General features: G+C 46.0%; 1 protein-coding gene across 1 annotated transcript in view; it reads right to left on the reverse strand.

Annotated features, from left to right (window-relative positions):
* LOC147668181 (putative cation-transporting ATPase 13A4) overlaps nt 1–12122 on the reverse strand; it is a 197309-nt gene that overhangs the window by 91936 nt on the left and 93251 nt on the right. Inside the window, exons 10-11 of the mRNA XM_086948722.1 lie at nt 5762–5886; nt 3969–4129 (exon numbers count right to left, since the gene is read on the reverse strand). Of these exons, the coding sequence (XP_086804848.1) occupies nt 3969–4129; nt 5762–5886 (286 nt within the window). The remainder of the gene's footprint in view (nt 1–3968; nt 4130–5761; nt 5887–12122) is intronic.

Below are 12122 nucleotides of genomic sequence, written 5' to 3' on the forward strand. Positions count from 1 at the left end.
TGCCTACAAATTTTCCTAAAAGCATCAGAATTGAAGCAAGAAGTTGTTCCAGCGCGATCATGGATTCAGAGATCGGCTTTTCTCGTGCCTCCGCCATGGAAATATTATCCAGGAGATTGAGATCGGGACTCTTGGAGGAGTTTAACAGGTCAGAAATTTCATGTCTGTTTAGTGACGGAGTGCTACTATACAACATTAGTCCTGATGGGGTGGCTCCACCCTGGACTTTAAATTGCTCCAGGGATTCCACTTTAGCAGGGCTTATGTAGCGACCCCATAGTTCCAAGTCAATAGATAAAGCGGACAGATCATCTCCCGGCCTGTCATTCGTGGATGCCTGGGGGATCGATGGTATATGTACAGGCTCACTTACAATCGTCGGCTTCCCGTCTGTAGGGTCCCGTGAGGGAGACCCTCCTACCATGAGTTGGGAGGCCCCCTGCTGGGCCTGGGGAGATCGAGGCTCAAAGGTAGTTGGTAAGTGTACTTCCTGTACCTCCAGGACTTTAGTATCTGAGTTGAGAAGGGTCGCACATTTAGGTTTGTTAATAGCGGTTAGATCCCACAGTTCAGATAACTGACATTGACCTTTCAGAGGTGGATTATTTATTGATTTATTTCTTGTGCGGATGATAGGTAATTTCCGGGTGGATTTTTCTCCCACTACCCTTCCAGAACGTAAAGTTTTAGACATTTTTCACAGCAAAAAAGGAAAAAATGTAACACTATAAAATAGATAAAAGTCTGGAATAGAGTTGGTCCCTTGCGGGACAGGTAGGACCAGGGTGCAGTATATCTATCACAGTGTTTGTGGCGAATTACCCTCCTACTCAAATGGGCACAGACGCAAATAAATAATAGCTGTGCGAAAAAGAAAATGTAAGGGTCCAGGCCCAGCCCGGCCTACCTCGGTCACTGAGGGCCACAGAGGGCCCGCCCTTTGCCCGGGCTTAGCCCGGCGTCGCCCGCGCGCGTCCCGCGATGCGCGTTCCTCCTCCTCAATTATCGGCAGGTGAGGGGGGCGTGTCAGGGCGGTGCTCCAGGGCCAAGAGGTTTGTGGTTCTTGGAGTTCTTTTAGCTGTCGCAGTCCGCCGTCCAGGGAATGCGAGTGTTTCCCGCGCAGCGGGAAACGCGAGCTGTGGCGGTGTGTGCACTCCAGGCAAACGAAGAGCGCTGCTCCGTGGCGCTTCAGGCACTCCAGGCGCTTCAGAACGTGAGCGCTAAACAGCCCTTTTCCTCAAACAGGGGCTCTGCCAGCACAGACGGCAAAACGAGGAACACACAGCAGCAAATTGATCAGCATACAGCCCAGTACAGCGCGCCTCCTCCTCAATTATCGGCAGGTGAGGGGGTCTTGTCATCGGAGAGTTCCAGTTATTGAAATAATTAGATGAAATTGGTTCTGTGCGTACGAACCATTTCAGTATGGCATATGTGTCTACAAGTTTGATGAAAAGCAATTCTTATAAGCAGGCTAGTCAAAAGTCCATCCAGGTGTGGATATCAAATTATCAAGTAGGTACAGTTCTAAATGCAGGGGAGAGTTCACCCAGTGCCTGGCACTCCGATAGGTGCCCCATAGCTAGGAATAATGGCGAGGAGCCTCCAGTGTTCGGTGTCCGGCACAGTGAAACAAGCTTTGAAAGATATAACTAGAAGTAAGCATTTGTTTGTTTCTCTGCCTGCTTTCAAGCGAGCAGGGAAACAGACATTGCTTTCACACACAGGGAGCTGCATGTTTAGCAGCTCCCTGTGTGTGAAAGCAATGCCAGCTCCTGCAGGCGGTGGGGAGCCAGCAGGGACAGCAAGGGTCTTGAAGCTACCCCGCAGTCCCAGTGCAGACTGGGTGCCCTGGGGGCATGCAGCTGCCCCTCAAAACATTTGCCCATAATGCATAGCACCTGTCACAGATGTACATATGCACTCACACACCCAGTCAGAGACCCACACAGGTATTCATACAACCATTCCCAGATCCATACAGATCCACTCACTGAGACTTTAGCATGCAGTTACAGAACCACTCAAACACTAGAAACTGGTGTGGGAGCACACTGCTTCACCTCCCAGCAGAGTCGCCCCTAGGCATCATGGTAGATGCAGTTCAGTTCGCCAAGCGAGTACACTTGGAAAGTCTCTTGAGTGTTTCACCAGGTGGGTGCAGATTAGTGCTGGCCATCTCTGAATTGAACTGCATCTACCATGATGCCTAGGGGCGACTCTGCTGGGAGGTGAAGCAGTGTGCTCCCACACCTGTTTCCCACTCAAACACTAACATACCCACTCACAGGTCCAGTCAGATAACGCCCCCACTCATACATTGTGAAGGAGGTTGCCCGCAGGGCCTGGCAAGGCCCTGCGGGCAAACACAGCCGAGCATGGAGTAGGATGGATGCGGGGGATTGGCCACAGGGCTTGACCACAAGCCAGGGCCTGGAGCCAACCCCTTACACTCACCAGATGATGTCATCAATGATGTCATTTGAGATGTCATCAGTGATTTCATCAGTGATGTCACTGACCATGAAATGAGTGATGTAATCTGTCCAGTCCTAAGCAGGGCATTGCGGGGACTCAAGTTATATTTAGCTCAGGTAAATATAACTGCTGAATTTCAATGGTTTTGTTCGAGTGAAATCTGAGCCAAACTACTACAACGTCCTTGGTTACGTCTCTGTAACAGTGTTTATTTCTTCAGTTTTTCGTGATATATAGATTTCACAACCAAGCACAGATGGGTTGACGTCTTGGGATTCACAGACTAAATATATGTAAGACAAAAGTTAGAAAACCCTTTGAATATTTTTTTTAACAAGCAGGGTATGGCCAAAGGCGAGGTCCTGAGGCAAAACCTATTGGGCGTGGGGGGTGACCTCCCCAACTTCTTTAACAACAGATGTACAATATACAATAAAACACAACAATTTAACAGGGAGAGGACTAAAGCCGGAGGCAGTAGCTTCATTCGTTGAGGAGGAGACGGAAAGTCTGAGTTTACAAATATTATTCAAATGAAAGTGACAGGACCCGAAAAGGGATGAAATCTGAGAAGGTTCTGACAACAGAAGTTGAGGGCTACGTCCAAGTTGCATTCAGTAGAGGATTAAGGATATTAAATGAAGTGATGGAGTGGGAGAAGAAAGAAAATGGGGAAAAAAGAGCCTGAGTTTTCCCATGTTTGAGGTTCAGAAAACTAGATGGTTTCCAGGTGTCCAGAGCAGATAAACACATAGAGACACGCTCCTGTAGTGAAGTAGAAAAAACAGAAGAGAGACAAGAAGATCTGAGACCCATCAACACATAAGAGCTCATCAACACCATATTTAGAAATAATGGGAAATGGCAGAATAGTAAAGAAAGAAACAAGAAAAAAGCCCAGGAAGGACATTTGAGGAACAGCACAGTGACTGGGGAAAAGAGTAGAAACGGATCCTTCCATTGAAGCATGGAGGAACGACCAGTAAGATGAGAAGGAAACCAGTTAAGAACAGTGCATTTACTGTCTGAGGAAGAATGAGAGTTTAGCAACACCGAATTAAAATAATTGACTATAGGGCTAAAATTGTAGGCGAAAGTTCGAAACAGTGCTAAGCAGTTTCAGTTGAATGTGGAGGATGAAGCCAGATGGAAGTGAGAAAGGGGACACTTTGGAGGAAACAAGACATGCCCGACTCATTGGAATACATAGAAGCAAGAAGATAGGAGAGAAATTGGCGAGGTCATCCAGACTCAAAGTTTGTTACTTTGTTATTAAAGAAGTTTAGATATAAACGTACCTGCTGAGGGAAAGGTCCAAGAAGGAATAGTGCGCTCAAAGAAAGTAACAGTACAGATATTTGTAATATAAAATTTGATTTGCAGCCTTGCAACTCTTTTCTGCCTCTTCCATCTTTGTTAAGCCGCTGAGTAGCCCCAGCCTTCTTGCTTGTGCCTACTTAGGGTGGTGGGAGGGAGGGGGTAATACTCACAAAGGTCCCATTGGTCTGCTTCTGGCCTTCCATGGATCTCCAGGTGATGGACGCAGGCGTGGATCCTTCGGGCTCACTTGCTTCTACCAAGATCACCTTACTCGTTCGAGAAATCATTCCTGAATTCTTTGCAACAGTCACCGCCGTCTGGAGGTTGTCCCCTGCAAGATCAGAACCAAATCAATGAGATATTTTTATTGAAGGTGCATTTTGCACGTTTGCTTCAATCAGGTAATTTGATCTGTTGTATCGTGTCCTCAAGCGCAAAGTTCTTGTTTTTGTCCAATATGAAGATTGCAAGGATTGACGGTTTTTCTTCACTAATCAAAAAATTTTTCCCCATAAAGCTAGACCCCTTTCACATTAATAGAACACAGTGAAACCAAACACGACCACAGGGCCCGAGACTGTATGCAGAGGGAGAGCAGAGGGACAGCATATGCACGAGTAATGGTTCGACTGTACGTTTAAACCCAGTTAATTGAAAACATTGTCGACATCTTCAAGTTTAGCAGGATATAAACAATCCTTGTATACAAGAAGTATATTTTGAGGCCTTCTGTTTTACTTTTTCCCGATAAAATATCACGCCACTATCCAGGATATTGCGATAGTATTGATTTGCTGACAATTTGAATGGTTTACGACGTCTAATATTTAAACTACTGAATAGTGGCTATCTATCAGTTGGACAAGACGCTCTCTACAGGGGTGGATAGAATATCACTCCAGCTGTGAAGAGAGAAATGGATATAATATAAAGTCCTGCCCATTTAAGGATATTGATTGTTTTTGAATGATTAAATAATTGTCCTGAAGAAGGTGATGAAAATCGTTTTTTTTTTCACTGAAACGCCGCATCGACAATCTTTTTGGTATAGATAGTTGTAACGAACCTGTTTAAGCACAACAGTTTTTTGTTTTCTCAGTCTTTTAATATGTGAAGGGTTTTGAATTATTATTTGCTGTAAACTACATTCTGAAAGGTAGAATAATCTATGTATTAGAGGATTTTTACTATTCACTTTGTGGATAAAATTTAAGCAACTTGCACAAGCACTGTATGGAAAGCAAATGTGATATATATCCATTTGTTTTTTCTACATATTTTTAATTGTGGTAAAGAAAAAAAATTCACAGATATATTCATATACAACTGTTCTTTTCTGATCGATGGCTTTCCAGGTTTTCGAATAATTAGGAATGTATTATTTATGTTCACTTGTTTTTAATTTTATTCATGGTTGTTATCAATTGATGTTATTAAGAAGAATCTTTTTTTAAAATACAAAGATCTTTGATTTGAGCAGCTCCTTATTAACAGATTGGTCTGGATCACTACTGGTTCCGTTAAAAAAAAAAAAATATATATATATATATATATATATATATATATATATATATATATATATATATATATATATATATATATATATATATATATATATATATATATATATATATATATATATATATATATATATATATATATATATATTTAATAACTTTAGGTGAAAAGGTAATATTTTCTTGTTTTTTGGTTATAGACACCCTGTCACTTTTCTTTGAATTCGGTTGATTTCCTTGTATTTTGCAATGGTGAAAAGTACACAACCATGTGTTTTTAACACATCGTACTGTTCCACAGACATGCATCTTACCAACTCATTTTCAATTGACTGATTCCAAAATATATGACTTATGATTGACACCAGTTGTTCTGCATGAGTGCGTGTTCCAGCCACCATGGCGTACAGGAGTGCGTAGAGTTTCCATTGAATGAATTCACTTACCCGTGATCATCACCATCCGGACCCGGGCCTTGCTAAGCTCCTGTAAGACTGGGCTCGTCTCTGGCTTCAGTCGGTTCTCCATGATAAGGAGGCCCATGAACGTCAAATCTGACTCCACCTCCTCCCTAGAAGAAGCAGAGTGAAAGCAAAGTGGTCATCAACATCGTCACCATTGCAGCACAGGTGTCTATAAATCTCTGGAAGCATTGGACAAACATTGAGGAAGGGTTTTAAGTAAAGTGCCCGCTCTTCACTCATGGAAGCAAGAGAAGGTGCAAGTGAAATTGATGGAGCAAGGATTCGCACATAAAGCGACTTGCTCACATTCAAGAACCTCGTTTAATTTTTAATGTCATTAATCAACATGTTTTGTCATTAATAATGCACTTTCACACAACACGCAGGTGTCCCAGAGATGCTTGCCTATGTGTCTATTAATCTTAACGAAGCTTGCATACTACAGAATCGCTGCTTTGCAGAAATCTAGTCTGCGCATGCGTCGGTCATACCCATGTGATGTGACGCACTCGTAGTTCTGGAGGGATTTTTCGCACATGCGCATTGCTGCTAAAATGGCCGCCTTGTCTTTAACATGCTCTCCGCTTGCTACTGCCGCTTTTGCTCCACTGTCTTTTTCTGCGTAACCTCAAATGCTATAGATATTATAAAGTAAGGGTGCAGTGTAGCTAATAATGGTATACAGTGTATTCATTTTTTCTGTGTTTCTAATTTGTTTTCGTTTACTTTTCATGTACCGCGTATCTGTGGGCCTGGGAGTGGGGAGCCTCTCCATCTTAGAAGTCTGACAGGGACTCACCACGTGACATGAGAAACGAAGTCTTGCAACAGTGGAACTCAGCCAGCTGGCTGCCGAAGCTGAGATGCTCCTGGGAACCTGCTCTTTGGCCTGGGAGAAGACTTCGACTTGTACCTGAATTGTATCAGTTTGTGTGATAATGTTTGTGTGCTCCATTGTTCTCTTTACACGTATGCCATGGGAGCTGGAATGTGAGGGGTGGGTACGAAAATTAAATATTCATTGTGGGAACACGAAATTTTAGGTGGTGAAAGTGACCTAACCACCTCTCTTGTCCAATCCAAAGTTGGGGATCCTGTCTTTGCAACATTAATGGGTGGTCCATGGACCCGAAAACAGTATAACTAGCTTAGTTCTAGATAGAGAAATTGTCTGACTTGTCCGAGTAGCAGACCTGTCACCGACCCTACGAACTCTATAGGTGATTGATACAGAGAGCTGCGGAGCACTCTGTCCGTAATTTCCACAAACTCCAAGGGGTGGAATAGTCTTAAGTGCTGGCGAAGCACTTTGCTGGGAGATTCGAGAACCCAATCGGGGTTATTGGCAGATTCCATGCAGAGAGGGAGTAGCGCAGGCGTTGCATCCGAAGCTGCAGGTGTTGGTCGTGCCCTTTGATGAGCCCAGTCCTGATCCAAATCCTGAGGGGTATCCTGTCCTGACTGTCCATGAGCTGTACCTGCTTGCCTACGGGCATCCTAAGTCCTCGAGGGTCCTTGTCCTCGCCTTTTCCCAAACTGACCCGTGGCCAGGATTAGTCCTCATTCCTGTCCTAGGTAAATATAATTGTGGGTGTCCGTCTATCTATTCTTTTTTCCTTTCTCCTTTTAATAAAGCATTCTTGCCCGTATTATTTCCTCTGTCTTCTCCAAAGATGTACATGCTACTGTTTTATTAGTTATGTTCCATTTTTCCCCTTACCTGTAGGACATTATTGAAACTGTTTACGTACTTAGTGTGATCTATCTTACTCACGGTTTTGAACCTATGCTTAAATCAGTAGTTAGAATAAAGTCTGGTTTACATCTTCTGTAGTAATTCTAGCACTCCACTAAATAGTATGATTTTCTAGTTTACCTGCCTTACTATAAGTTTGAAGACTGAATAGCATGTTCCCTGTTTCCCTTACCCTGTAGTTTTCACTCGCACTCCATGGTGCTTGCTCTCATCCATAGTTATATCATAGTTATAATTCTAGTTGTCGATATTCTAATCTGTATTAACTTTATTCTCATGGCATACGAACTATAAAAACCCTTTATATAAAGTCTTGAAAACCCTTCAGGTGTCTGTGGTTATTACAATCGCAAATTGTTATGCAAATGTATGAGGTATTTTTAGTGGTCTTATCTCCTACCCACTGCTAGCTCCTGATTCGTCGGGAACATAGGTACCTGTAACGAGGTGGTAAGTCAGGTACACTGGAAATAGTAGTACGGAAAACACTCGATTTACTGATAGTAATGTGTAAACTCGCCCAATTCACAAAAGTACAGTCATAAACACGTCATGGGCCCAAGTGCGTGTAATCTGGTGAAATAAAGAGTCGGGCGACCTGCGCGCTCTATCAAAATGACCTCAGACTAGGCGTGGCAGCCATGTTGCCTTTGGTTGACATGGTGATTGTTCTAAGAGGTATGGTACTCGCATCTTTCAAAGCCTTGTGTCTTGGTACACTGCCTTCTCTCAGAGAGGGCACCATCTCAGAGCTGCAGTGGAAACGCAGAGTGGCATTAAACCTGCTGAGATAGGAATGCCAACTGTAGACAGAGGATCATTTAGTTCATCAATCCACTGTTTGGTCTGACCAGCTAAGAGTCACCAGGAAGAGCCGCTCTAGTGACACACAGAGGCAGGAGAATGACTCCGTCTACACTTCCATTGATAAGTCTGCCCAGGCGAAAGCTATCCTGTAGAGCCACCCTTGAGAAATACTGAGGCAGCTGAGAATCTTCCAGACAAAGGATAAACTGCTTAGTCCACAAAGCGAGAGTTACCAAGAACAACCTCCCTTGTGGGAAATAGAAGCAGCGGAAATTCATTCAATCCACATGAATGTTGTGAGGATCACCTGGGTGAGAGTTACTGAGATCAGCGACCCTTGAGAAATACAGAGGCAGCCGAGAACCATTCCGCCAACAGAATCATTGAGAGGTTCACCCAGCCGAGAGTTAACCAGTAGAGCTATCCTGATGAGGTACAGACGCAGCCGGGATTCATTCTGTCCACATGAGCCTTTATTATGGCCACCACGGTGAAGATGCAAAGGCCAAGGAAGAACTACTCAGACCCAAAGCCACAGTCATAAGAGGTAAACAGGTGACAAATCTCATTGAGGAGAAACATCCGAGAGAGATGAAGCCAACGTGCCCCGTCCACTGAAGCCTGGCTGTGTCCATGAAGACAGGTGGCATGAGGGCCACTGGGGAGTGATATAGTTCACATCATTTTAGTGTTTCATTAAGCACCAGCATGCCTTGTTTCAGACTGTTTGCCAGGAAATCCAACAAATTCCTTTAAACTTTCAATACACGTGTTTTTTTATGTATCACAATCTCCTGCAATCCCTCATTTCCTGCCCCAGTCACAGCTCCATGGCAGGCATGGGAATGAATGGGTTAATAATTTTGGACTTTTTATTTGTATTTAGTAGCATACATGCCCAGCATACATGCCCTCCCACCGTCTTCGATGTGTAATAAATTCTGCAATAAAATATGGTTCACACATCAGGTTGTGCAAGAAAGCCAATTTATGTGTAAGACATCAATGTATCAATAGAATTAAAGCACCTTGAGTCGAGGGCAGATAGATTCTCCTACCCGCTGCCCTCGTCACGTTGCCTTTGTTGCCCCTCACTGGTTGTTGAAAGCCCGCCGAATTAGGGAGTGCTCTGATTCTGGTTGTCTGAACCCCATTCAGAGGACCACGGGGCAAGAAGAGGTTACTGGACCCCCGCCAAAGGGCCTTTTACTCCTGCTATCCCAGGGCCCGAACTACTATGGGTCCTGAGCAACTGGGCCAAGTATCCCTTCAGAATGATACTCTTAGTGGTAGTGCGGGTCGAGCAGTCCAAGGCTTCTCGGGGACAGGTAGGCACAGGGGGGTAAACCCATGCTCACAACTCAAAGTACGTGCAGGACCAGTACATTATTGTACAAATACTTGCTATTGTGCTTAAATGTATTTATCTACAACTACAAAGTAAAATACAACATTCACAAACAATACGCACAGTCCCCTGCGGTCAGGGCTCTGTGTTTCATAGGTGGATAGCTGAGCCCCACTCCCTTCAAGCTAGTGATAGAGGTTATTCCCCGCTCACTATAGGCGCATTCAGGGTGAGCTCCACTAATAGCCTGAGTCGCAAGAGTCCAACACTGTATAAAAGTCAAGTGTTCCAGTGCCAAAGCGCTATCCAGCAAGCAAGCTCCCCCGGGGTCAACTGGCCTTAAATCAGTCCTGCACCAGCAGGAACGGAGTGACCGGAGTCACTGAGCGTGCCCCCTCCATGGCCGCTGGAGCTGGAGCTGCAGCAGCTGCCTCCGGTAAGTTTCACATGTGCGGCACAGGGGGACTACGCTTGACAGTCCTTGAGTTTTCACACATGGTCCTGCAGCGGCCGAGGGGGTTCCCAATGCTCCTCAAAGCTTGTTAAGTTCATCGTCTCTTCCCAGTAGGAGGGGATGTGAGGGCCCTGGCACTGGTCCTTAGCCACGGCTCAGGCCTGCTAGGATCACCACGGTGGCTTCTCTCCTCCAATGACGTTTTCGATCAGGTCAAACATCCTGCTTGGTGTAGGTGGTCCCTTCTGACATATGAGGTCAGCATTTTTCCACTGCACACTGGGTCCGACCCAATCGGCAGAGTGATTCTCTTCACGACAGCCCCAAATGGCATAAGGAGTCAGCAGATGACAACAGCACACCATGGGCTACAACCCACTCGGCACAGCTATATTCTGTACGGCGGCCCCACCTGGCATACGGAGTCATAGATTTACTGCCATACATGGGCTACAGCCAGCTTGGCATGGTATTACCCTTCACAGCAGCCCCCCCCCCCCCCACCCCAGTACACAGCTTTGCCAACTTCACACTGTACACAGGCGATAACCTGTTCAGAGCGGCAACAATCACGGCTCAATTGGCATACGTGGGTCACGAACTTCCCCTGCACACTGGCAACATACCGGTTGATCCAGCAGCCGTCCCTTCAGACCTCGCTACAGGGATCCACTTGCCAGGTCTCCCCACTGGACCTCGCTCCCTCCAATGCTCTCCTCTTCCTCACAAGGCACACTTGTCTTGGCAAGCAGGCTTGTGCTGGTGCTCCAGGGTGGGTGGTGTTGGATTCCCTGGATGATTAATTCACCTAGCTGGTAGGCCAGCAGGCTTTGACCCCCAGTCCAGGTCACGGGCAGACGTCATGCAGAGCTTCTCCTCCCCGCAGAGCCCAGCTGGATGCTTACCTGATGACAATGTTTGGCGTTCAACCTCCCCCTTCTTATAGTCCATTTCCAGACACCAAATGTGATTTAGAGTCTGAGCCTGTGAAGTTTATGCTGGGGTGTGCTTGCTTTTGAAGTCAAACTCCTCTGTTCTCTCTTCCTCCTGAAAGCAGTCTGCTGCAGCTGGAGCGACTCCAGATCTGAGCGCCCCCACTCCTGAAAGCAGTCTGCCGCAGCTGGAGCGACTCCAGATCTGAGAGCCCCCACTCCTGAAAGCAGTCTGCCGCAGCTGGAGCGACACCAGATCTGAGAGCCCCCACTCCTGAAAGCAGTCTGCCGCAGCTGGAGCGACGCCAGATCTGAGAGCCCACAACACAGGCCATGGGATTGACACGAGGTTCACACCTGGGTGCTAGCCACAGTGATACGTCTATCAAAAGGTTAGCCCAGAGCCCCAGTCGTACATTTTATGATTGTCTCATTGCCCCCTCTCCTTCAGAGCTGTGCCCGGGCCCACTCCATGTGACCTCTCTCTGAATCAAAGAGCACCCGTTGAAGTGTACGGAGGAGCAGGGCTACTCCCTCCTCCAGCGTGGGTCCCACCCAGCGTACAGGTACGCAGCAATACACAGATTCCTCTAGGCAGTTTTGGGTCCTCGAAATGGATCCTAGAAAGTCCCATGTGTTGTACCATTCACAGGCGCACACACACCCAGCACATGTATATACTACAAGGGTGTGGCACAGCACTGATTAATCCCTGGATTGTATCATTCACAGACAAACATACACCAAGACCATACATGCACGAAGCAGCACTACACACCAAACCGATGTAGGCAAAGGGTAAGTTAAGCACACAAGAGCAGGACTTTACATGGGTGAGCCTGTCGGCCTCACTCCAGTGACACAGGGTAAAAAGGTTCTGTTCACTACTACTGATCACTACATGTTATGCTACCACCACCGCGATTGTGCTGCTTAGCTCCTGGTGAAGGTGGTAGCCCTTCACCATCATTAGGGTAGCACTTTGGGCAACCTCCCGGTCCAACTAGACCACATTCCGTGAGGCAGGCCTTTGTCATGGCACACAC

The sequence above is a fragment of the Lissotriton vulgaris genome, unplaced genomic scaffold, assembly GCF_964263255.1.
Source record: "Lissotriton vulgaris unplaced genomic scaffold, aLisVul1.2 SCAFFOLD_2870, whole genome shotgun sequence".
NCBI lineage: Eukaryota > Metazoa > Chordata > Amphibia > Caudata > Salamandridae > Lissotriton > Lissotriton vulgaris.